This window comes from Trachurus trachurus (assembly GCF_905171665.1).
Source record: "Trachurus trachurus genome assembly, chromosome: 19".
NCBI classification, from domain to species: Eukaryota; Metazoa; Chordata; class Actinopteri; order Carangiformes; family Carangidae; genus Trachurus; species Trachurus trachurus.
This window is the reverse complement of record NC_139913.1, coordinates 8,860,948-8,887,324: the sequence shown is the minus strand read 5'-3', so window position 1 is coordinate 8,887,324 and position 26,377 is coordinate 8,860,948. Positions and strand designations below refer to the sequence as shown.

General features: G+C 41.1%; 1 protein-coding gene across 5 annotated transcripts in view; it reads right to left on the bottom strand.

Annotated features, from left to right (window-relative positions):
* Window positions 1-9,592: 9,592 nt before the first annotated feature.
* The window catches only part of ptprea (protein tyrosine phosphatase receptor type Ea), a 52,205-nt gene continuing 35,420 nt past the window's right edge, over window positions 9,593-26,377 (bottom strand). Inside the window, exons 3-22 of one of the 5 annotated variants that reach the window (XM_083993570.1) lie at window positions 22,911-22,988; window positions 22,184-22,280; window positions 21,559-21,632; window positions 20,583-20,627; window positions 19,724-19,860; window positions 18,693-18,783; window positions 17,487-17,563; window positions 17,136-17,172; window positions 16,942-17,039; window positions 16,127-16,246; window positions 15,807-15,970; window positions 15,385-15,520; window positions 15,073-15,222; window positions 14,034-14,127; window positions 13,789-13,865; window positions 13,528-13,662; window positions 13,163-13,288; window positions 12,098-12,249; window positions 11,830-11,965; window positions 9,593-11,315 (exon numbers count right to left, since the gene is read on the bottom strand). In XM_083993570.1, coding sequence (XP_083849696.1) covers window positions 11,241-11,315; window positions 11,830-11,965; window positions 12,098-12,249; window positions 13,163-13,288; window positions 13,528-13,662; window positions 13,789-13,865; window positions 14,034-14,127; window positions 15,073-15,222; window positions 15,385-15,520; window positions 15,807-15,970; window positions 16,127-16,246; window positions 16,942-17,039; window positions 17,136-17,172; window positions 17,487-17,563; window positions 18,693-18,783; window positions 19,724-19,860; window positions 20,583-20,627; window positions 21,559-21,632; window positions 22,184-22,280; window positions 22,911-22,983 — 2,094 coding nt within the window. In that variant the 5' untranslated portion in view covers window positions 22,984-22,988 and the 3' untranslated portion in view covers window positions 9,593-11,240. Of the gene's footprint in view, window positions 11,316-11,829; window positions 11,966-12,097; window positions 12,250-13,162; window positions 13,289-13,527; window positions 13,663-13,788; window positions 13,866-14,033; window positions 14,128-15,072; window positions 15,223-15,384; window positions 15,521-15,806; window positions 15,971-16,126; window positions 16,247-16,941; window positions 17,040-17,135; window positions 17,173-17,486; window positions 17,564-18,692; window positions 18,784-19,723; window positions 19,861-20,582; window positions 20,628-21,558; window positions 21,633-21,818; window positions 21,959-22,183; window positions 22,281-22,910; window positions 22,989-26,377 lie in introns of those variants that run through there. The other 4 variants (XM_083993571.1, XM_083993572.1, XM_083993573.1 and 1 more) reach the window with 4 other exon arrangements.

Sequence of the window (26,377 nt, the reverse complement as noted above, 5' to 3'; positions counted from 1 at the left end):
TAGTTGGAAGTAGAAAAATATTCTAATTTCCACTGTGCAGTACACTGGGCTTAAGGTGTAGGCGTTTCTCATTAACTCATAAACCTCCTAAACTGGATTGAGTCCAGGATGAAGAACGAATATTTTGTACAGTGTTTTTTTTTTTTTTGCTAATTAGAGAGAAGGCAGCTTGGTGAATTACAACCAGCCTCTGAAAAGAGAATCAATCACATGTGCAGCGAAATCATTTTTCACCCTCGTGCATTTTCACTTTCACAGTCATATAGAGGGAAATGTTTGCAGAGTGTAGAGCGCTGGTGGCTCTAGGGAGAGCAGTGCTGCAGCACCATCAGGCTGATGTCGACAAAACACAGAGCACAGCGAGGAAAGGATCCATATTTTAGCCAATACTGATACAACATAGAATATGTTGTCTAAATAAGCCACAATTGTTCTTATTGGAAAACGCCGAAGCTCCAATGAAAACGTCTGAAGCTACGATGCTTTCAACAGTTTAAACCACTTGACATTTACCTGCTCAACACAAAGTGATCACCTCATCTGCACATGTTTCATAACATAAGTACAATGTCCTTTAGCTGCTGATACTCTTTTATTATGAGCTTCAACCATTCATCCTTAAACAAGCAAAAAATATTGTGGAATATTTAATCAGGCTTTAGCATATGGAGTTCTTGCACTGTAGGGCTGGATATCTCTTGAGGGGGTTTTATCTGTTTGGATGGCTGAGCTCAAGATAAATTAAAGTGGCAATGAATCATCACTGGTGTTTACTGAGATATTTACCTTGCAGGACTCGCCCTTTATAGGTTCTTATATGCAAATAGCAGCAGCCTACTGGGCACGTTAAGAGATCACAGTCCGAGGTCATACCATCTGCTTGAAATGTTTTTGTGATTGTTACACAGTAGAAAAAGATGAGCGTTGGCCGAAATGTTACAAACGTGTCGGAGCCATTGTGTCTGTTTTGTAAGGCCTTTCACAATTTCGCATTGTTTCCTCATTTTATTTGAGAACTGATGCAACGACTAACAGTTCCTGAAGCTGACAGACAAACAGACAACCAGACAGACAAATGGGGAGGAAAGGGGACAGGGTCGCCAGGCAAGATTCAAGAAGTTGACGTTTCTCCGCCGGCAGATTACTGATACATGACAATCATAAATCAGACTCTTAACTCCCTGACCTCTCTCCCTGACTGGCGCCCGGAAAGGCTTTTAGTTAGAGAGCGGTTGTTTTAATGAAATGCAGCCACAACAACAGTATTTCATGTTTAGTGTATGTCCCATCTATGCTGACCTCTTTGAAAGGAACCCTGCACATTATTCAGCTCATATATATTGACGCTCTTATAATGATAGACGTCAGCAAGCTGCATTGGTCAGGGAATGATCTATTTCCTGTTTAATTTGATCCACTAATTGTGGTTTTGTTAATGCCTTTCATTTTGTCAACCGTATGTATTACAAAACAGTCTTTTGGAAATGAAGCAATAATGGTCAAATTTGCTGGTTTTGGTCAAATGCAGCCATCATCAAGCACTTTGTATTTAATATTCAAAAAAACAACTGCAATAAAATGGTCGTAGGTTGTCATAAACTGAGGGATAATAGACCCCGACTGTTTATTGGAGAGCAGTTAATGGAGACTGTTGTTTCTTGGCACCGCTGTTTGTCCTGGAAGGCAAACCAGACCACGGATATTTCAGAGAGAGAGAGAGTACATCAAGGCTAATTTGCTGCTGTGGTGGTTTGAAAGGTTAGATGGGTGGGTTGAGGAGTTTTCCCTCACTTTTACAACACATGCTGCTGCTCTTCATGGGAGTCAGGAAGGCTAACGACGCCTCAGCAAGTAAAAGGCAAGACAGGGCCATTTGTAAAGCAGATATGGTCGGTTTCCTCTCTTTGATGACAGAGACATACCGGTCCTGACGTTTTCTTTTCTTTTCAATGATCTTCCTCTCTGGTGAGTGACCTCTGACTCTGCGGTGTCAGACCCCAGCCTCACAGTCTGTATCCTGATGCTACATTATGTGGCTATTTTAACCCAGATGTACAAGGAACCCTTTGGAGCTGCCAGGAAGACCTCAGATAATGTACAGTCCTCCTGGGGGAAATTCACTCAGTGGTTTAGGTTATTTCAGTTCAATTCCAGTGTGGTCTTCAATGTATAAACAGTGAGAATAACACATGGATGCAATCAGCAGGAAACAATCTCAATAGTATACACATTTGGGTGGGTTTTTAAGGGTTGGTAGCAGCCAAAAAAGAGACAATAACCTTAGAAAAACACAATACAAATTTGACTTTAATACTAAAACAAACGAGCCGTGCACATCACAACACGTCTCACACTGCTGAATGTCTAAACATGCTCATTGTGTAGAGTCAGATTAAAAGCAGCTTCACTCCATTACGTAACGCAACTGTGTGTCTCACTTCAGTGTGAGATAATTTCAGATGAAGTCTCGAGCCGTGGTGTTAATTAGTTTTTGTGTAATTTGATTCCGTCGTCTCAGTTTGTAATAGTTTTGTTCTTGAGTCTTACTGTGTGTATGTGTTCACTTTGTTTGTGTTTCATTAAAGAGGCATCTCGTTGAAAATGTTAACCGTGTTAACACTGTAATTATAGACCTGCAACAAACCTCCCTTTTCTGGGGGAAGATGCTCTCAGACAGATATAATTGGCTGTTTTCCAGTCAGGTTTGTGCAAACTGTTGTACTATCAGTTTGCTTATATTCATGCTAAACCTGAACCTTTTTTATTTGCTTTCTTTGTAAATTCACAAAAAATATGCGTTGGTGTCCCACAGGGTCGGTGTTTTGGCCCTCTACAGTTTGACGTTTATCCTTTGCTTCTGAGAAGTATACATTAATTGAGCTGTTTATGAACACACCAAAAACATACACAGATAAATGAATGTGCTTCTGCTAGAGAGTTTGCTCAAATATCCATAAATGTTTAGACATGCAAAGGGAGGGCAACGTCTATCTGCTGGTCCATCACTTTGATCTGGACTGAAATGCACTGACACCTATTATTATGTATTTCCATGAAATTTGGTAGAGATACGCTCTCGGCTAGAAGTTGAATCCTATTGACTTTGGCAATCTTCTGACTTTTAATCTGGGGCCACATGTCAACATCCAGTCGATGGATTGTCCTCTTGTGCTACTGTAAGTGTAACGTCAACTATTGGATGGATTTTCTAAATAACTTGGCGCCATTTATATCTCCCTCTGGAGGAAAACGATGCTCATCTGTTTCAGGAAATCAGGTTACACTGATGTATGAAATATCTTTTGACACATTTTAAAGATTAACGTCCTTGGCAGTAATCGATAGGGTTGTGGCTTCAAGCTATAAACAGGGCAGAGGAGCTGAAAAGCATTTAGAGACGGACTAATGCATTGCTGGTTTAGTTCATTTCATTAAATCGGTTGGCGACAACAACAGAAAATAGAGAATATCACCAGACTTATCCTGATTCACTATGAAAATAGGCAGTCCCTATGATTTTGTTGCTGTTCCCTTTTCATTTCTAAACATTTTGATCCGAAGCGAGCACTTGCTTCATCAGAGCAGCCGCTGGATTTCCTGAGAAAGAAGCTTGAAAAACATATTAGCCTGATGGAACAAGGGGAGGAATAGGATAACACTTGTAATGCATTTTGGGGGTTATGGTGCCACATTAACATTCCAGTAAGAGCTGTGAGATTGAATTATGGTGAGTCTTAAAGCGTCTGTTGAGGATGTTTAGTAGAGTAGCGAGATGCGGTGCGGTGAAAGAGAGACAGCAAGAGGAAGAGAACAAATCTTAACAAGGAGTCATTATCAAGGCGGCGAGGACTTGCAGATGTGAGGCAGAAGTGGAGAGACGGACAAACAGACAGAGGCAGAAGGACAGACGGGATCTCCGGTTCATTCTCAGGATATTAATGGTGCTCTCCATGTCCTACATCGTGCCTGTCTCTTTTTATCAGCCAACCAACCCACACTGAGGCAGGAGGAGAGAGCGTGCTCACATGGTTGGGCTGACATCGTAGAAAACACTTTGAAACAATTTGAAACATTCAGACACTTGGATCTTGTGATTTCCTTCCTTTCTTTATGATTTTCTTAGCAATAGCACTGCTAACACTTTGCTTCAGACTCAGTAACTCTTGACTCGATTGCTACGAAGATTGGTACAGATGTACATTAACCCAAACCCTGTATTTCCCAAAGTTTGAGTTGTCCAATACATATTTTTTCAAAACTGATATTGCTTTATTGATACACTAGTGTATTTGCAGGCTAACTACCATGCTAGTGACATATAACCTACTCAAACTTGCCTTCTTACCATTGTTGTTCTGCACATGTTAGCATGGTAATCTTAGCATTTAGCTCCAAGCACCCAATCTTTTTATACCTTGCAACATAAAGCATCATTTCCTTCCTTGATTTAAAGAAAACAAACAACGCACACACACACAAATCTTTGACTTTATTTATTATGTCAGAGAATAATCCTTTTGAGTTTTCAAATTCGCAAATTTACCTCCACTAGTGCATTTTTAAACCTACAATTACGGCCCCAATGCACCTTTGTACAGTAATTACTGCATAAGGAATGTCTTAACAGAAAAAAAAAATAGTATATAGTCTAACAATACATACAGTAATAGATATTGTAAATAGAAAGTTCTAAACAACCATATTTCTATCTCAGTACTTTCAAAACATTTAATACATCTAATATGTTATTTCATGTTTGTACATTTGTGGTTTTGAATTCTTACTCCAGATCAGAAACAGTGGAAGGAATGTGAGTGAGATAAAGTAACGAACGGAGCAAAGAAGTGAGAGGACTTTGTTTGACTTTCAGTGTGTAATCAGAAATTAGTTTCCAAGCCACACATAAAAGCATTTCATCAGAGGGGTCACAGCCAGGGCCCCCCGTGCTCATAAAGGCCTGATGGTCTATAATATATTGGCAAGAAAATGGGAAGCATTGTAAATGACTAAATAGAATTAGTTAAGGGTCATTCAAAATAGGGGAGTCGGTGAGGGTTAATACATAATTCATATGACCTCTTCACACACGCTGACCTTTTTTTGGGCTACGGCCCCTCCCGCTGTGGAGCGTTACCATGGCACCGGGTCCATGAGGAAGTGGAAATCGTCAACAAAGAGGCTTTTTGTTACTTGGCTTTTTTCTGCAAGATAAAAAACATGATTGTTTGGCAAAAATAGCTCAGATTTACCCATCAGAGTTATGGACTAGGACGAAGGCTTTATATATAGACACAACATATTTATGTTTCGAATCACAAGATCAAATTGTTTTATTTCCTCTTTATGCATCACACGATGAAAAATAAATTGTGTGATTGATTTTTGTTTCTGTTTTTCGTAAAAAAAAAAAACTTTTTTCATGAGATAATGCTTCAAACACGCAGGAATAATCCCTCTGCTGACTCAAATACCAATCATTGAAGGTCAAATGCATGATGACCTTCTATACTTCCTCATCTATACAGTAAATCATAGTTAGGGCCACGGGCAATCGCACCGGGCACTGATCCCTACAGCTATGAAATAGCTGCAGGGATCAGTGCCCGGGCAAAGCCCGGGCACTACTGTTATTGTGTGGATTTTTTCTTATTTAGTGTGACTGCTGAGGCAGTCACACTATTGTTCTTCTGTTTGGCAATTTTCTTCCGCCTTTTTACGGTCTTCTTCTAGTCCTTCATACTTTGTGCTATTTCAACAATTCATATATCAAAACGTGCAGCTTTTTTTGAACTTTATTGGCATTACTTTTCTCTTTTTAACTATTTATACTTTTTCAAATATTTAACTTTTTAGATGTTGACAGTGTGCAGATCATTAACAGACAACAGTCTTCTTCACAACTCCACTGTAGTGTAGGGGTTAGGGTGGCTGCTTGCCAACCCTAAGGTCACTGGTTCGAATCCAAGGGAAGAACTCTTGTTATGTTATGTTGAATTCTGCTCTCCTCCCCCGCCTTCAATTGGTTACAGGTGTTTGTTATCTCCTTGATTACTCATACCAGTTTGCAGCACATCATCACATTACAATGAATGACAACAGTCTTGAAAGCAGTGTGCTCTCTGTAGCCGAGTGGCAGAGTAAAGGTTTAGTGATCATATGGTCATGGGTTCGATTCCTGCCTCAGTCATTTCACATCATTGCTTAACTTTTGATTCCAATTATTCAGCTGTCATTGGACAGTCTTTGATTCCTCATAGTATAAAGCTCATTGTAACTCAGGTTATCTGTGGCCATATGGTTAGTGTGTTAGGTGTTGTGCTATTTCAACAATTCATATATCAAAACGTGCAGCTTTTTTTGAACTTTATCGGCATTACTTTTCTCTTTTTAACTATTTATACTTTTTCAAATATTTAACTTTTTCTGCCACGATTCCTTACTTCTTTTTTTAAGCAGAAGCCAGTGATCCTCTTATCAAAGGTTTTCTTTACCCCTCACAAACTGTCTCTGTCTGTAGCCTAGTGGTTAGCTTGCTGGTCTGGAGACCTGAAGGTTGCTGGTTCAAATCTTGCCTCAACAACAATTATAGTGAATTATTTTCCCAGTTGTCCTCTGTTGACTTCTGATAACTTGCTTCATGTTGAAACTGCTGCTCTCAGCCTGAAATTCACAGAAATTTTCATTCTAAGTCATTCAAGCTTGACTCTCAAGCTTTCTTGATGTTAACTGTGTGTGCACCGTGGCCTAGAGGCAGAGTGGAAGTCTAATGACCATGAGGTTGTGGGTTCGATTCCGACCTTGGTCAACCATTTGTATGGTGATCACTGCTTGCACTATTTGCTAATTCTGCAACAGCGTTCAGCTGCTTTCAGCAGTCACACGCATTTCCATTAGGAAATGATACTTTATCTAGTTATTTTTCCACTTCCGGCCAACTTTCGGTTCGCTACTAGTCCTGCAACTCGAAGAGTTGCAGGCCAAATTATATATCAAAACGTGCGGCTTGATTGGGATCGGTGTGCTATTACTTTTCTCAACAGTATACGAATTTTTCGCGACGTAAGTCGCGAAAAACCGTGCAAAATTTTTGCATTGAAATGAATGGGACGGGCGGGAAAAAAAGAGCGAAAAAGACCAATCATTGGAGTTTAACAAACGTCTACTGCTCAGGCATACTTTCACCTAGAGACTCCATTTAAACTTTAAACAGTAGACACAAGTCTTGTGTATTGGCGTATTACTCCACGTTTTGATAGGTCATATAGTTTTTGATCAATCCCTGTTCAATGACCATGATCATTTTTGGAGAAATTATGAGATTATAATGGGTGTGTATTGGACGGAATGTTCGTGTCAGAGTGCGTGACATCGTCGGTTAGAGTGGGAGAGATGCCAGAAAAACTCCAGATTTTTTCTCTTTCCAAACTCGGCCCGGCCACAATTTACACTCTACACACATAATTTTTTCAGAATTTGTAAGACAAACTTGTTATCTCTCTTATCATCTGCTCAAAATATCAGAGAGACTTACAGAATTTAAACTCGGAGCCTCTAAGTGCGGCCACGTCTGTCTCTGCTCCTCATTGACTCCAATACAAATATTTTCTGAGAGAAGCAGAACGGCCTGATGTTTTAAAACTGCCAGCGTCGCCAAAATATTTATTGTAGAAACACCAAATCGTACCAAAATTTTCAGTAAGTCCTTAGAGCAACGTTGATCTGTGTTTTGTTCTGATAGGAGTTACCGTTTTGTCATGCTAAGCCTAAATGTGAGACCGGTGCAGAGGCAGAAAATGGCTCTTTTTCTCCATGTTTCTGTCTGTCTCAGCCTGCGGGGGCCCCTATCGCCATGGTAACCACCTGGAGTTGCTGTGGTAACCAGGCCAGAGCTCGTTAACTTCATAAACAATCCACCTGGCACTCGTTTAAATGTTTATAAACACAGACACAGCTAAATCAGACTGACACAGGATGCAGCTACTAACTAACTATGTGTCAAGTCAGTCACACACACACACACAGACTCTAGAACCAGCTTCATGTAATTACAGTTACACACACATCAACACACACAGGTAACATACAAATGCGCGCGGAAGCGCGCACTCCTCTCCCACACTCTAACACACACAGGTAACTTCATGTGACACACACACACACACACACACACACACACACACACACACACACACACACACACACACACACACACACACACACACACACACACACAGGTAACCTAATATGGTTACAGCTCCTCCACATCAGTGCTTATAGAAAGATGATCATGTGTCTGTCTGATCAGCTCTGTCTTGACCTTAAGATCGTGGGTTTGATTCCCATGTTGACAGAGATGGCACAACCCGCAGTAGCTCCCGTGGCCCATTCAAAATTTCCCGAGAGGAAATTTTCTAGTTTCATTATGCTGTTCACTGACATGTCATCACAACAGCTCTCTCACTCTGTGATGGTCGGTTTAAAGATTAAAATGAGTGAAGTATAAATGAGAAATTGACAGTTTCTTCTCAGGTGGATTTTTCCTTTAATTAAGAGTCTCTAATGTACATATATATTGAGGTACATCGCCCCCTGTTGGTTTAAACTGTTACTTACACAGGTCAAGAAGTTTACTGTTTGCTGATTCCAGGTGCAGTTTTTATGGTTGTACAAACAAGATGATGAGAAATGCATCTTCAGTGACGACTTATTTCCAGCTTTTTATTTTCCGCTGTGTGAAATACTCATGTTTGTACCCTGATGAAGACTATTGTCGAAACATCAGTCATGATTGTTTACATTTATTGGGCTACGACGAGTGTGCGACATCACTTTACTCCACCATGTGTGGAATAGAAATATTTGTGGGACAATAAAAAACTGAGCCTCATTGTTACTGAGCATGTTTTGGATTAGTGTGAGGTTTTCTCCGTCTTTCAAATCAGTCTTTTTTTTTTTTTCCTTAGCAGCAAGGTTGTTAAACTGTCATTTCATTTCCTCTGTCCTTATATAATCCCATGTTTTTATGTTCTGTCTGTGTTCTTCTGTGAGGTTCTTCTCCAGCTGTGGTGAACAGACACAGCAAAATATATACAGATGGAAACACAAGACATAATTTCCATCCATTACAGTTGATGGACAGAAAAGACTAAATCCCTCATTAATAATTTGAGCTGAGACTATTAGTCTATTCATTTATTAGTCCATCAACAGAAAGCCAATCAACATAGTCTAATAGCATTTTTGCTCTAGTTCCTTGAATGACATGTACAAGGTTAGGGTCGACAAACCCTGACCCTTACCCTAGAGGCTTAGATCATATCGCAGATACGTATTAGTGTATGCATTGTGTCATTCTATTGAGAAAATCCTGTTGTCGGTGTTAAGACTTTAGCTGCAGTAAATTGTGTCCCCATGTGTGTTGACATGAAACATGACAAATTCCTGGAAAAAAAAGATTCACTGACCCACAAAGCATTTTCAGAAGAATTTTAATATTGCAACTTGCATTTCAAAGACATTGAGAATCCAAAAAGGGATAGATCACCCACAGAGAGCGAGAGAGAGCAAAGGCAAAGAGCTGCAGTCTGAACAGACCCTCCTCAATCATCTTAAGAGACGGGGAAAATAGGCTTGGGGCTGTTTTGTTAAGTCTCAGTTTCTTCTTGTGCTGGCGTCTCACAATCCCCCCCCCCCCACACACACACACACACACACTTACAGAGACAGCACAGAATATATGACCAATCACTTTGACAGTTCCTTGCTGCTCGGCGACTTTCACAATGTTAGCACTTTGTCATGTAGTATTTACATACAGCATCAACAAAATTACACACTTCATTGAGGATTAAAGCAGAGCTGGGTCAGATTATTCCAAGTGCTCGGTTTAATGTCAGAGTACCAGATGGATGGGAGTTACTGCCTCAGAGTAAATGCACAGAAAAGTCGTTTCACGTTAAGATTTCACACTTTCCTGAACCCATTTAATCTAAAACGTAAAGGAACTGAAAACGTTGTTAGTTAGGGATGTCTTCTTTATTAAGCAGGCACTGAAGCACCACATATGTGTACTGTGGTTTTTGCAAAAACAAGACTCGTCTGATGTTACTGTTGAAGACGTTCACTGTGTTCACTGTACATCTCACACAGGTCGCCGTGAAATCGTACTGACTCGACCACACTTACCTTTTCTTTAGGATCACCTGTCAATGCTCGGGCCTTCAATTTTGGGTTTGTTCTACTTTTCCATGTCTTTAAAAAAAGGTACATTGGCACTGATTTGTGAAAAATCTCTAATCTATAATACAAATAAAGCAATAAATATTGCAGGTTCTTGGCAAAAGGCTTAGTTATATGTGCTTTTTTTTTGTATGTGCAGTCATTTTTAGCAAAATATTTCTCGTTGTCTACAGATAAAAGGCAGATCGTAGTAACATTACATCCATGTTAAATGCAGTTGCATACCACATTTTGAGGTACAAAACCGGTTTAATGGTCTCCTATGACCATGTGATACGTCAAACTGTGAAACTTCTGCCTGAATCTATATTGGAAATCGACCCCAATATCATCACCTCTCAGCCTGTGTTGCATAACTTTGTTTTCTGCATTATGGCTGAAGTGATTCATTCGTTTTTTCTTCTTTTTTTTTCTGACGATGTTTCCATTAGAAAAGTATCACATTCGTGATGGGCATGTAGCTTTAAGGACGATGAAAAATAATTTCAGTAATGCCTCTAATCTCAAATAGAAGTCATCCATAAATGAAATAATGTATGTATTTGAAAACATCGACAACAACAAAAAAAAGAACCAAAAACAAACCCAAATCTTAACATTCCTGTTGTGTTCTCCAAATGCAAGACTGGAATGTCATTGCCAATACATAAATACATTTACAATAACAACAACCTCTTAAAAATATTACGTTGTCAAGATAAACATTTAAAGTACAATATTATACAACAAAACTCAAATAAGAGACCATGTTTGAAACACTTCATGACAAAATAATTATCATACATGATGTGAAATATACATTATTAATCTAACATTTTTTCATTTACAATTTTCATTCACTGACATACACTATATTACAGCGAGGATGGAGTTTTCGGAGTTAATGGTGGGACAAGTGCATAGCAAAATAGAAGATCATTTGACCAAGTTAAAGAAACACATAAAACTGACAAACCAGCTTTAGAAAACAACATTAAAAACCATGTTTAAGGCAAATCTCGTCATTTAAAATTGGCATAGTCTGAGAAAATGTCGACAAAGTCTTGTACCACCCTGTAGCAGAAGTCATACTGTTCCTGTGGAGAACAGAGAAAAGATGAGTTAGGCGGTGATGGAGTCTAAAATTGGTTTCAGTCAAGATTAGAGCTGTTCCAATCCAATTTTTTCCTTTCAGATACAAAGTAAGGATCCAAAAAATACTTCTAGCTCTGTATGAATATGATACAGTGTCTCCGTGAAAAGCTGCACCAGTTAAATCGGAAAACATTCTTCTCTGCTCTATTACAGAAGCTGTCACTGACTGCACAACCTCCTGTGTAGGATACTGTTTTAGAGCAATGAGGAAGTGTGTCCCAGGAAAACTGCTGTTTAATCTTATAATCTGAAACTACAAACTTTACAAATTACATCTACTGTACATGGCATCAGAATGGTACGTAGACTTGGGTACTTGTCAATACCCAATCCAGTATTTTAGGCAATATTTGATACTAATACTGGAATTTGAACAACTCTAATCAGGATAAAGTAAAAGCAAAACTGGAAGAAATCAGATATATGTTTAACTTAAGCACTTCCTCTGATACTTACCACAGTTTGGACCATGTGAGGCCTCTGCATGCGTAAACTCTTCACAGTTTGGAACACGTCCAGCAGACACTCTGCCTTGACTCGCTCCAGGATATTGCTCAGTGCAATGAACGTACCTGTTCGCCCTGCACCAGCACTGCAACACAAACACACACACACACAAACTCTTAGAAGTCACTTTAAGCGTGAACATTGTTCGCAAATAGAAAACGAATAAGGAAAAGTGAAATGTGTGACTGGACGTGAGAGCGATTCAGCACTACTGTACCTGCAGTGTACGATGATGGGATGGTTCCCAGACTGCTGCTGCTGTCTCTGCACCGAGGCGATGATGTCGATCATGCCTTTCCCCTCGGCCGGGATGCCGATCTCCGGCCAGCCGTGGAAGTGGAAGTGCCTGATCACCCTCGTCTGCTTCTCCTTTGAGAGGAAATGCACAGGCAGACACAAGATCATAGCACCTTTCAAATATGATTTATTAGCGGTATATGAACGGATAATGGCAGGTGCAATGTCAGTGTAGGTTAAGTGTGCAGCAGATGAGTGGTGGTCTGATGACTGTTGCTCAGGGAGGTAGGAATGTACTGCCGAGCCTCTGAGAGGTGAGGTGGGTCGAATTTAATGAAATATATCAGATGGGAGTCTCCCGCTAGAAAATCCTAAACACATCCTGCCCACCACATTTCCTCTGGCAGCCAACACACTTATGCACTCACTGGAGTTGTTGTTCCGCTTTAAGGCAATTGTGTTTGATCTTGCAGCTTTTCAAAGTAAGATACAAAAAAAATGCTTTTAAAAATTCCTAAACACTTCTAAATTAGCTTTTTACTATTTTCTTTCTATTCTATTTTCAGATATTTATACATAAATGAATGGAAAATCAGTACTTAAGTCAAAGACACATTCTATTAAACTATTGAGATGGTTGAAGTCATAAGTGTTCATCTCTGAACAAAAGCAGCAAATATTAATGACAATTTTATGACAAATTAATAATAGTAGTTTTACTATGATTTTGAATACTGAGCTTGAAGTTATCATGAAGTTTAATAGTGTGGTTTTACTTAAGAAAATGATGTCAGTACTTCATATAATTAATCAATTGTGATAGAAATTTAAAAAATGAATAGGACACTATTATGACTTAAGGTAACCAGTTTTACTGTCACAGTTTAACTTTTTTTTTTTTTGCAATTACGCAGGTGATTTATCTTTTATTGCAGATGTGAAATGCACAGTAGAGGGACAATGCAAGGCATTTCATTTTGACAGGCAAGTATTTATGGTGTTAGTGCCCTGTGTGACAGTTGTGTTCTGGTACAAGGTGACTTACCGGGAGAAAGGTGAGTACCAAGTCTCGTAGACTGAAGGTGTCACACAAAGTGTCTCCCTTCAGCTCTACTGTGTAATCTCCGTAGGTGACCGAGTCCTCCGTGGGCCAGTACTGGCAACACTTGTCCTGGGAGGAAAAACAAAAAACAGTGAAGTAAAACAAAAACTGCAGTTTAATATGTGAAATATAGATACACTAAAGTCAAAGTATGAAATACTGCACAAATATTAACCACCATACAGGTGCAGTTTTGTGACAGAGGCAAGAAATCAGAGCAGACATGGTTTATGATGCACTGCACTGCTGGTTATTGAAGCTCTCAATCATAGTTTGGCTTGAGGTCATCAGCTACTGCTGCGGCTCACCTGCTCCCTCTCCTGGAGCTCAGTGAGCATGACAATGGAGTGACACTTCCACTCCCACACCATCCTCCAGAAATCCTCCACTGTGTGTGGCACAGGGCCCTGGGTGGCAATGAAGTAGTCCTTCTGTCTGTATCCCTGGGAAACATAACACACACTCTTCAGCTTTCTTTGCACAGGTTGATTAATGTGCACTAACAGGAGCTCTTGTGTCGTAGATAACATGCGCAGGAAGGAAGACATTAGGTGATAAAATCTGCTCACGTCTATGAAAGATGCGTTGATGTAGTCGGTGAACTCTTGACCTCTCCTCATGGAGAGAATAACTCTGTTGAAGTCGTCTGAAACAGGAATAGAGATGTTTAGAATAGAGCTCATCATTAACACATAGCCCTTCAACATGTTCACACACTGTCAGGTTTATTAAAAAAAAAAACTCAAGAGTGAAAACAGCAGTTCTTCAGAGCAGAAAAAGGTTATTCTGGACTATTGTTTTCCTTCTTCCTTACATGGAATAATTTGCAGGACTCTGTTCTTCTTCATGTTTGCAGGAAGGTTCCCCGTTCTCATGTTCTCCTTCATTATTCGCATGTTGGTCAATTTCTGGGCAGAGAGACAAGAAAGTTCAGTTGAAATGTTATCAAACTTTAAAATGTTTGCCGTGTGTGGTCTCACAAATTCAAAGGGGGAAATTTAAAAAGTCTCACTGTCGATTATAGATCACATTTATTATTCATAGATAGATGGACGAGTCTGTATTATTAACCGTAAAAGAGAACAAGAAACAAATTATTTATATTAGCCCTGAGTGGTTTGGTTCTAAAATACCTCTGCAGCTCATGTGGTTCACTTTTGTCCAGTTATTAGTGACAATCGTGAGAATTATTTGCATTTAACAAGGTTCATCAGCAGCTAGTTAAATGTAGGTTAACATGGCTGCGTACCAAGAAAATTTGAAATAATCTGTTTGTGGAATCCAATAATTAAATTGGTACCGTGTGAAAAAAAGATTATCTAGAAGCCACAGATCTTGCGGCTGCTTTTCTTCCCTGGGCGACTGACGATTCAAATATTCAGGAGGAAAACAGATGGTGTGTGTTGGTGTGTGTGTGTGTGTTTTGGGAGCGGTGGAATGCGAGTCCTCTTTTCTGTTGTCTTTTGCATGATGATGATTTTCACTGGAGTGGCTCCACCATATGAAGATTTAAAATGTGCTCAGTTTTGGAGAAAAAAGGGCCAAAGTGACTTGAATTAGTATTTCATCTGATTTCAGTCCTATAATGTTTGTCTCTTAGGTGTGAAAATCACAAGATATTGGTTCTTTATCATCTTATTTGGATATAGCAAAGTAGATTCTTGCTCATATGGATTTTTTTTCCAGTCCTTCATATGCAGATAATAAAAACACTTATTTGTTATTTAATTTTGCATTCAATAAGAAGGTGTTCCTCTGTAAATAAATTGCATCTTAAAGCCAAACTAAACTGTTAGAGTAACAGCAGTGTGCCAGGCTTTGTGTTTTACTGGATGTGAACTGGGATGTCGTACTTTAAACTCCTCTTCTAGGCCGACCCGGTCACCGGTTGTGAAGGTGTTGTGCAGTTTGTGCAGATGTCCTTCCAGAGAGGACACGTCCAGCTCAGTGTCTCCGTAGAGGTAGTATTCAAGCAGGGCCTGGTAGATGAATGAGTACTGCATCTGTGGTGACAATACAAATAAACAAACACATTAGCACAAACACATCCGCTATGCATTGGCACATTTATATATGGGGGGAAATGGAACTTCCCCTTCACAATAATAACTGTCACAAGACAAATGTGACTTGTAGAGTTTATTCAAAGTGATCTCTAAACTCACATCTGTCTGGATGAGCTGCGAGCGCTGCTCTCGTATCTTGGAGACGAAGCCAAACACGTCGACTTTCTGCTCGGCGTGCATCATGTCAATCATGGCGTCTATTACGATGAAGGTTCCCGTCCTCCCAACGCCAGCGCTGCAGAGACACAAAGCAAAGCTCAGACTGACTGCGACACAATCCTCAGCTGACACTTGCATGTTAATGAACAACAGGAGGGAAACAAAGCGACATCTGTGCTCGTAAACACACGTATCTCTATAGTCACTCGAAATGTTTGCTGACACTTGCCCCGCAGACACGCACAGGATATCCAAGACCAAATATTTTCATCTCCATAGAAACAGATTGGATGATTAAAAGCCATTACAAGTCAACAACAAAATAATAGACAACAGGTCCCGTTGGCTCAGCTTTCCCGTACCTGCAGTGAACCACGATGGGCCCACACACGGGTGAGTTCACGGCCTTGACCTTCTTGAGGAACTTGAGCATGCCGATGGGGGAGAAGGGAACTCCAAAATCAGGCCAGCTGGTGAAGTGGAGCTGGGTGACCAGGCGGGGAGTCTTAGCGGCATCGCTGGCCTGCTGCACGGACACACACACACACACAAAGTTTACAGTGTGAACAACGCCAATGTGGCTTTGTGGTGAAGACAACTACTATGAAAAAGGAACTACACAGGAAACTCCAGCATCAAATATCTGTGAACGTGCAGCGGGTGTTGCCTGCCTGACACGTACATATTGTACACAGAACTTGCGTATGGTGTAGTCCACCAGGACGGTGAAGTCTTCCACCGCCACTCTCACGTTCCCGTAGGTCCAACAGCCCTGATCCGGCCAGTACTGGCAACACTTGTCCTGTGGGAGTGATAAAAAAGCCCGGATTCAATAAATTAAACACTTAAAAAGCGGCTCCTCTGGAAACATATTCAAGGACTTTTCTTTTTGGAGAGACAAAGTGATTCACATGCATGACACCCGTGCTTCAATTTCACAGCCAGTCGGTCCGGATTAATACAAGTGCGAGGGGGTGAGACAACTCAATAGAGGACGTAGCTGGGTGATTATGATCCTGCCCCCGAGGACTTTATTACACATTATGTAGCCATTGATTTCAATCCTGATTTAAATCTTCACCAGTTCTCTTCTTATTGATCTTTTTTAGCCTTTCTCCCTCTCTCCTCGTTCAGTGAAGTAGCTCGAGGTCACGATGAAGCAGCAGCGAAGAAACAGATGTCAAAGGGGGGAGATTAAGGTGTGAAATGAACAATTTAAATTTAACGCCCTTGTTCTCACCTTTGACCGCGACTGATGAAATCTATTTGAGGCACAGTTCTTTCTCAAATTCTTTTTGTGATGCTTTACCCCCACAGAGAAATCCTCCTTCTCGCTCGCACACCCCCCCCCTCTCTTAGAGGAAAGTTAGAGCAGCAGACACTTGGCAGGAGGAGGAACCCTGGGGCTTGTAGGAATGCATTATATCTTGTTCTTGGACACTTAAGTTGGGGAGCTGAGACACATTTGGGAAATAAACAAAGCTGAAAATCACTCACTTCTTTCCTTTCTTTCAGATTTGTCAACATGACAACGGTCGCTACTTTCTGCTCCCATATCATCCTCCAGAACTCTGCTACAGTGTCTTCTTTGGGCCCTGAGAGAGAAATAGTAAAGAAATATTAAGATATCATGTATCCAAATATAAAATGAAAAATAACGTGCTTAATGTATGCCCTGTGTGATTTCTTACCTTGTGCTGCTATGAATTTATTCTTTTCCGTGTAACCCTGTAAGAAAAACATGAATTCAGTTGAGAACATGATCACAAATCTCCAGACAGCTACTGATGGACTTGGTGGTGAGTTTGTTGCGTCTGCAGCTGTTAACAAGATCAGAAATAGACTTTGAATCATAAATGTCAGGTCTTTAAACTGTGCAGAAAGATGCCAAGTTGAACAGTCGTATCCGGACTCATGTCACAGAGGAGCAGAGCGTTCGTAAGGAATAATTGCAATTTTGCTACAGTTAGTGTTTCCAATTCACAGAGTTATGAACAACGGTCATGGGACTGGTGAAAATAAAGACTCAAAGCATAACTCACATCAATGTAAGAGGCATTCACATAGTCTGAACAGGGATTTCCATCCAGCTGAGTCAACACCACTCTGGAATGATCATCTGTTGGAGTTGGAAAGTTTACAGGGGTTACGGCGGAAAAATAACACACAAAGTCGGCCACTGCTACATGAGTTAACACTGATATTGTGCAGGTAAACAAAAAAACATTCCAGGAATAGTTTCACATTTTTGAGGAAAGACCGCTCATTTGCTTTCTTGCCGGGAATAAGGTTAGTAAACCGATGAAATCAGCACTGTAAACGGCTTACTTTAATTTTATGCTTGTGTTTTTGTAAAGATAAAGAGCGCTTCAGAGATACTGATAAGCACATTTTGTCACCTTTTGAATCGAGGCAGCCCAGCTGTTTGCAGGCTTCATATTTTACAGACGTGCAGGCGATGCAAGGTTGATTATATCTATTTCTAGGCAAGACAGTGAACACTAGGAATACACATACACTACTCACAAAAAGTTAGGGATGTTTGGCTTTTGGATTAAATTTCAGAACAAACCTAAAATGCACTATAACCTTTACAGGTGAATTTAATTTAATTGTCTTGAATGCACATGTCCAATTGTTCAGTGTTTCAGTACTTATTGAATAACATGCTGTTCTCTAACAAGCACCGTCTGACTAAATGTTGACATCATGAGACCAAGACAACACTTTGATCAAACTGATCAAGTTATTGAGACATTGAAATTTTTGTTGTGCTGTAGCCACCACTGTTGTTTTTGTTTGAGATAAAGAAATAACCATTCCATCCACTGAAAAGGCTTTCATGAAAGAATATCACTGTAGCATGAACTTTTTATAGGGATATTATTGTCAAATATCCCTAACTTTTTGTGAGTAGTGTATCTCCCAAAAAGTTCAACTATGACATAAATATAGAAGAAGATCAAAACAGTGTACCCACTAAATTGAGAAAGAGACAGAAATATAGGAACGACAACTGTAAAAAAGGAACAACAACTGTAAAAAAGGAAGGAGTGGGACGAAACCGAGTGAGGAGGTGACACATGAAGCACCAGTCAAACACAGGCACTATATCTGAACAGTCAAAAGAGAGAGAGAGACTCACACAGACACACAAACACACGTGTGCACACATACAGGAAACTGTGATCTCTCAGTTTGAGTCAAAAAACACCCTCAGTTCCCAGCAGAACAGAGAGTACACTCACAGGGAAGGATGTTGGGGTATCGGTTCTTCTCCTTGTTGTCCTCCTTGTTGGCCTCCTCGTACGTTCCCTGGGCATTACCCCCCGGCAACGACTGCAGAGCAAAACCACTGTCAGTTTTTTTTTACATAACCTCACACACTCCCTCAGAACTAGTGCATTGTGTTGAACTGCTGCATGTGGGGCTTTGTTCAGCCGTGATGCAGGCACTTCCTCTGCTACCTACAGCAAACAGCCCTCCATTAAACGCTGAGAATTTCAACTTCCTCTGTCTGTGCTGCTGACACTCAATAAAAATCATAGTTTTTTTGTTTTTTTTTGTAGTTTTTTTTACGTGCTTCATGAAAAGTGAGTCACACACTTCACTTCGACCCAGATTCTTAATCATGGTCACAAATAGGCGCAAGGGTATTTTTCATGGATGTGGGTGTGTATGTGTACAGTGTGTGTCATTTCCAACGTGACACATTAGCTATTAGTAGTTTTCCTTAATAAAACATACATCTATAAGTCACGGTTTAAATGCACCGTCCTCTCATGAACACATACCATGTTATGGTGAGAGTGGTAAAAACCCTTTAACACCTACTTAAGATATTTTTTGACATGGGGTGTTTCGTTTGCAACCACTGAAGGCAGAAGGCAAAAAACCCTGACCTATATAAGACAATTTAAAATATTTTCATCAGCCAGAAACAACTGCTTTTCAATTTGGAGACAACTCATAATAATAATGATAATCATCATCATCATCATTTTAGCATTAGCTTTAACTTTTATGATATAAAAGTACTACTGCTACACACAACATAACTGGGCCACTGCAGAGAGTCTCAAGTGATTCGCTCCAAATACTGTAATTACGTTCTTAACTGCACATAAAAACAGCGAACCAGTAGTTTAACTGTAGTCGCCTGATGTAAAGACTACTCAGCAGAAGACTTAAGGCCACCTGTTGCTCTGATCGCCAGGAGGAGAGAGGAGAGAGGAGGGTGTGTGTGTGTGTGTGTGTGTGTGTGTGGGGGGGTGCTTACATTGTACTCTTCCCTGAAGAGCTTGCCATCATCAGCAGAGCGGAGCCTGTACTCCTCCTCGAGCTGATCCACTAGGATGGGGAAGAAGGTCTTCGACGCCGACGGGGATCTGGGCAGAAGGACGACCGTCTGTTGCTCTGTGAGGAAAACAGTCAGCGGGTTTATTATCATCTCTGCAGGACCGACTGGGTTTCAATGTGCTGATTTTGAATCATTTCATTGTGTTCAAGTAAAAACTACAGCTACAGATTAAACTTTGCAAATCAGCTCAGTATGTTACAGTTTGACTAATAAATCAAGTTAATGTCATAGTGATGTTTATAAAATGGGATTGGGTTTAATTAGACCTGTAGCTCCACCTTCACACCGCCCCTCTCACTCCAGATAACAGCCATTCGAGTTGATTAAAAACTAAATTAAAAAATATATGCAAACTGGTTTGTATGCATCGCTTTAAGCTAACTGTTAGTCAACTATTTTGATAGTTAATCCATTACTCTTAATTATAATTTATCTATAACTACAGCTAGATATTTCAACAGTGGTTTTTATTTATTTCAATAAAGTATCCCTTGCTTTTAGCTACGATTAGCAAAGACGAAATTGATCACCAAACTGATTTCAACTCTTATGGCATGTACATTTAAAAAAAAAAAAAAAAGGAGTATGAGAATTCAATGATCACCAAACATCAACAGGTGTTAGAGGACCAGAGGAGCCCAGGGAAAAGGCCACTTACAGCAGGTTTATCAATGAAAACCTCTCTCCAGCACCCGACTTAGCATTCTGTTAGTTTTTACAATTACACCGAGTTAGTAACGTGTGGTGAGACCTGAGACCGCCACCCTGTATACCTGACCTGGGGGTACAATGGTGTATAACGACTCTGTACTGTATCCAAACTCTAAAACACAACACACACACACACACCAAATCACACACATACACATGTAGTCAGAGAACACAATAATAATGTCATTATCAAACATAGCATTTGACCCATTTTGACACTGTACAACTTGGTTTTATCAAATAAAAATGTCTCTAGAACCATAAATAGCAAGTACATCAGTGTATATCTTTTATAATTTACAGTTTAATAATAGTTAAAAGGTGTCTGTCTTGAGGCAGGAAAGAAATCTCTTAGATTTAGCTGATAAGTCTACATCCTCAACTGATTTAAAAGTAAATCTTCTACATCTACATCCTGTCCTCCAGTCTAGTAAATCAATACAGTGAAACTCTAATATAAAATCAGTCTCATATGAAAATGTGTGATATTTACAATCACAATCAGCAGCTCAGCCATTATCTTACAGTCCATGCAGTGTTTGTTGCAGCTACCCATGGGTGTGCTGTGTTTGTTTCCAGTTATATTTCCTATATTATCCAACCTGCCCTGTGCATTCCTTTGTAATGTCTGATAAGAAAACACTTCCTAAAGAACATGCATAAGTCCTCAAGACGTGTTGTTTCCTGTAAGCCCTTCAGCTGCTACCATGCTTCACACACACACTGTAACAAGCCCTCTGATCTCTGCACTTCCAACACTGCATACCTACTTTATATGCAGCGTCAAAAAGTCTATAAAATGGTTTTGTTTTTCACCGTAACCACAGGAAGTCAGAGACAACCACATAACAATGACGGGACAACCTAGTACCTATCATGAACAGTTGCCTCTCTTACACCTCCCCCTGTCTGACTTTCTTTTCAGTTGCCTCGTGTTTTTATACATCTCCTTCACAATCCGACTACGCCTTTTGACTGCCAGCCAGTTGTTTCTCTCAATCTACAATCTGTCTCTCATAATGTTCAATTTACAACAATGTTACCTTGTTCCTCCAGGATGCCATTTGGTATCTTCTTGTCAACTGTTGTGACAACTGGTTTCTTCTGGTTTTTTAACCTGCCAGGAAAAAAAAAATACAATTAAATAAGAAGAAACACAATGGCACAAAGTCATCAAGATCATGAGATAAGATAATAATAATAATGATATCCTCCTGAATAACTTTTCTTTTCAGCGCCACAATCTCTACATCTGTTGAATAATCTCACCGGAAAGGAGCAAAAAATCTGTCACCCATCCTACCATCTGAAGCTTGAGAAGCTACTCTTTCTCATTAGCTGATGTCTTGGAAAGACAGCACTCTAGTCCAAATGTAGTTGAGGATTTCTTCTGGACTCTCCTCTGCCTGCTGCCTGTGTACGTCCACTGTCACAGCCTGTTCTCTTCTCACTAAGCATGAAAGGGAGTCAGCTCGCAGTACTTCCTGACAGGGCTCCGCCTCAATGACTAAAGGAGGAAGTGTTTGTCACTCTGAGCTCTGCCTCCGAGTCTGGCTCAGGGCCATTTGGTGAGGGCAAAAGGGAGGGGCGGGGGTGAGGTGAGGCGGGCGAGTCTTTGCAGGATGGGAGTTTTTCTTTTTTTCTTTTCTTTTCTTTTTTTTTTTTTACCTGAGGAAGTACCAGGCTAGCAGTGCGATGATGATCAGCAGCAGGGACAGGACCAGCACGATGGGGATGATGTGTTGATTGGAGGATGTAACGTCTTCTGAGGAAGAAGGAGAAGCAGAGCCAGGGGGGTCAGGGAGCAAACATCAACAAAGAAGCAGGAAAGGAGGGGGGGGGGGGGGGGGGGGGGGGGTGCATGTGCTTCTGTGTACAAATGTGCTTGGCTGCATTCATAAGTTGTCTCTTGCATGAAGTGATAAAAAACTAAATCAATACTTGGCACGGCAACACACCTTCCATGTTCTCCTCTGTCCACGGGGCTGATTTAATAACTGGCTCGGGCTGTATTTTGTCTACAGAGATAAGTATCAGCCCATTTTGTCCTGTCGGCATGTCGAACAGAAAATGAGAGGCTCTAAGAATGGAGACTCAGCCAAGAGTCACAGCCACACAACCGGCTATTAGCTGTGTTTATAAAGGCTGACAATAAGCTTTAAATTACTGACCAGGCCTGCACAAGCTCATTGTGATCCGGTAATAACAAGGGCTGTAGTAACGGCTATTATCAAGCAGATGCATGCGCTGCAGAGCATACATAATCATCATATCTTAGGGAAAAGTGATGACTGCAGTGAGGAGCAATGGCATTTTGTTTGCCGTCGCAAATTGTTCAGCGTTATTCAGCCTCACATGTCGAGGTGCATCACTCTTGTTATTGCTCGCCTCTTACCTTGTGTATGGTTGCCATTGCCGGTGGAATTGGATGTTGTCGTGGTTGCCACAAGGAACAGAAGCAAGACCATTGTGACTGCAGAAAAACAAAATGAAGACGGATATTAAATTTAGTGCCAGACATGTTCCCAAAGTCAAGATGCATGAGAACATGGCTGCTGGATAATATCGCCATTCAGGGAATACAAATGCTATTGTCAGATCTGAGGCATATTACTTTATTCATGACTGCTGCTCGCAGGAATGTGCTCATCGGTGCAAAGTTCACAGAGACACAATGGAGCAACACACTCATATCCTGGTCATCCGTTAGTCATAGTGTAATGCCTGAAGCGTCCACATGGAGGCGCAATCCTCCAATCTTTGAAAAACAAGTCCACTTCCTCAACAAACCCATTGAGAAAAAAATTGCACAGAGAGAGGGTCGAAGGAAGAATGCGTCTCTTTAAAAAAAAATTCCAATTGAAATTTGTATCAAAAAAAAAAAAAAAAGGTATGAATGCATGTCTATAAACTCAATGAATGATTCCTAACTGGCTTTGTGAAGCTTTATTCTCATGTTTTAATCTGCGTTTTATCAGATGGAGGAAAAGAACTTGAGTAAATGCCACTTAGAGCCGATAACAGCTGTTTTCCTTGAGCCATTTCCGTGGCAGTGCCACAGTGAAACGTGTGTGTGACTTCCAGGATATGGCATGAGAAGGGTCTTAATGTGCTATATGTTAGAAATAACAACGCACACAGTCACGCATGCATACAATCTGTATGTTAAACTGAAGGCCTGGGTGTCAGCTGACACTGATCTACAAATGAGTGCTTAAGCCACGTTAAAGTGGACGTATCAGATCGGGGAGAGTTCAAATCTACACTCAGGCAGAGAGAGGCTTAACACCTCCACCCTCACGCTCTGCTCTTTGCCTTCTCCCCCACCTCTCTTTGATAACATCACCCCGATGCACATGCACGTCAACACCCACACCAGTATGAGCCGAGCCCCCCCCCCTCCCTCCCTCCCTCCCTCCCTCCCTCCTGTGTGCACAACAGCGTCCAGGAGTCTCAGCTGATTGACTCTGATCATCCCCTCATTTTCTCCTTGCAGAGGAATGCAGGGGAGGGGAGTCTCTCTCCGATCGATTCTGGCGCTTGAGCATTCAGAGCAGGGTCTCACATCATCTCTGATTTAAGCATCTCTATTCTATTTCAAGCCACTGGTAAGATGTGAAAACCAATAAGCCCTGGGATGTGTGCAGGTTTAAAGGTGTGTTTTTTTTCCTCTCACATCGAAGCTCTCTAAAAAGAAAAAAAGTTGGAATCTCAGCAAAGTGCATCTGAAAGAGAGCTGCTCTCACCCCATAATGAAGCAGAGCAGAGCGTGCTTTGTCTCCCCAAGGCTGCAGGTGTGTGTGTGTGTGTGTGTGTGTGTGTGTGTGTGTGTGTGTGTGTGTGTGTGTGTGGTGCTTTGCAGCTGCAGTGAAAAGAAAAGCCCAGGCCAAGTGCATAGTCAATGAAGACACTGTGCGTTGAAGCCTCCACGCTGTGCCGCAGTGTCCTGTAATGTGTCCAGGCAGGACACCGGAGGAATGTGGAGGCAGCAGAGCAGAGACACCGACTGCAGCACGGAGAGAGAGGGAGGGAGAGAGGGAGAGAGAGAGAGCGAGCAGAAGGTCCAGGTCAATAATATTTCCTGGAGCGATTAATAAACCCTGACATGTCAAGCCACCGCTCCGTGGGGGAAGACTGATGAGAGAATTCTAATGAGAGAAGAGAGGAAAGGAAGAACAGCCCCCCCCTCCTCTCTATTACTCCAGCTCCCCCTCTTTAAGGCTCCCTCTGCAAATGTCACAAGCTCGGTGGTGAGGGGGCGGATATCGAGCTGAGTTACTGTTGTATGTATGAAGAGTAGGACTGTGTCTGTGTGTGTGTGTCTACAAGACTTGAGGGGTTTTGTGATGTGGAAATACACTCTTGGTGCCTTTTGGGACTTTCCACTGCATTGAATTTTATGTATGCTTTGTTTGTTTGTGTGTGTGTCTGTGTGCGCGACGGCATAACAGGGACACCCAGCAGAGGGCCCAGAGCCTTCCCCACGGCTGCACCTTGTGGTAAAGCGTTTGCTGCTTCCTGGAAACGTCTCCCAGCTCCTGGCTCCTCATCACCACTGGAGATGTCACCCTGTCACGGTTTAGCCTCCAACCTCCAGCTCCACTGCTCCTCTGGGGACCACACCAGCCTCTTCCTCCACTTACTCTCTCTCTCTCTCTCTCCAGCTTTTCCCATCTTGTCACTGCCGTGCTCTCCGGTCCTGACCTCTTCAGCGTCTCAGAGGACGTCACCGACTTCCTTTCTTCTGTTTTCATGTGGAAATGTCCCTTGTATAACTCTACTATAACTATAAATAACACTTCTCCCCTAGTCCTCCGGGGTATCTTATCTCTCTCTTGCTATTTCTCCTCACTCGGCACAAACCAGCCAAGACCACAAGTCTCAATTTTAGACTATTAGTGTTAGTCATCGTTTAGCGCTAGGGTCAGACTCTGGGCAAACTGCTATCACTGCATTGTGTGCACTCTCGTGTGTTTATTGTCCTTCCTCCATTTAGCACTCTGCAGCTAGTCACCGACCATCAGCCATAATGAAAATAGGTCATGGGAGATGTCAGCTCGGGGGAAGTTCCGGGGCGTCCTTATTTTCCAATAGGAGACATTTACAAGTAGCCTTGGAGAAGGGTATTGTCCTGGGCAGCCAGTTATTTCAGTGGTATGTATGTGTCCTCAGTATCCTGCTGCTCTAACACTATTAATACTGCAGGGAGTGAGAGTCACTCTCACGTTTTTATCCATCAGGATCCAATAGGATAATTATGAGTCAGTTTTTAACACAATATTCTCATGTCTATATTTACATTGAATCAGTTGGCTGTGAATCAATCTGCAGCACTCAGTGTGATTCCAATGCAAAAGAGCCAACATTAAGTGGCTATCCACTGTTTTTATCCCTGAATTCCCTCATTGTGTTTCCACGCTGAGCTGCACAAGAGAGATTGTAACAAAACAGGAAATTTGGAGCAAAAAAAAGCAGCAACTTTGTGTAACTTTAAATGCCGGAGCCTTATTTTAACTTCAGATTGACTTTACCATTTTTTCACTGAACTGTTCACAGCCATTTATACAGTACACATGGGTGGAGACATGACATGTAATGAATGAATGATTGACCGTGGCTAAACGTGAGCAGGGGACGTTGTGGCAGCCGTCTGGCAGCTGTGGCCCTACCTCTAGGCATTTCAACATAAAGTGGTTTTAATGTGTCTATTAACCGTATGAGATTGTTGTTCTAAAGGTAAAGCTAGAACGAATTTGAAACTGTACCCAGAAGAAAGAAAACTAATTATTTAATCTACTTTTAGTGAGTCACATTATTCATGATTATAACCTGTAATCTTTTATGAACTTGTGTCATCAAAAA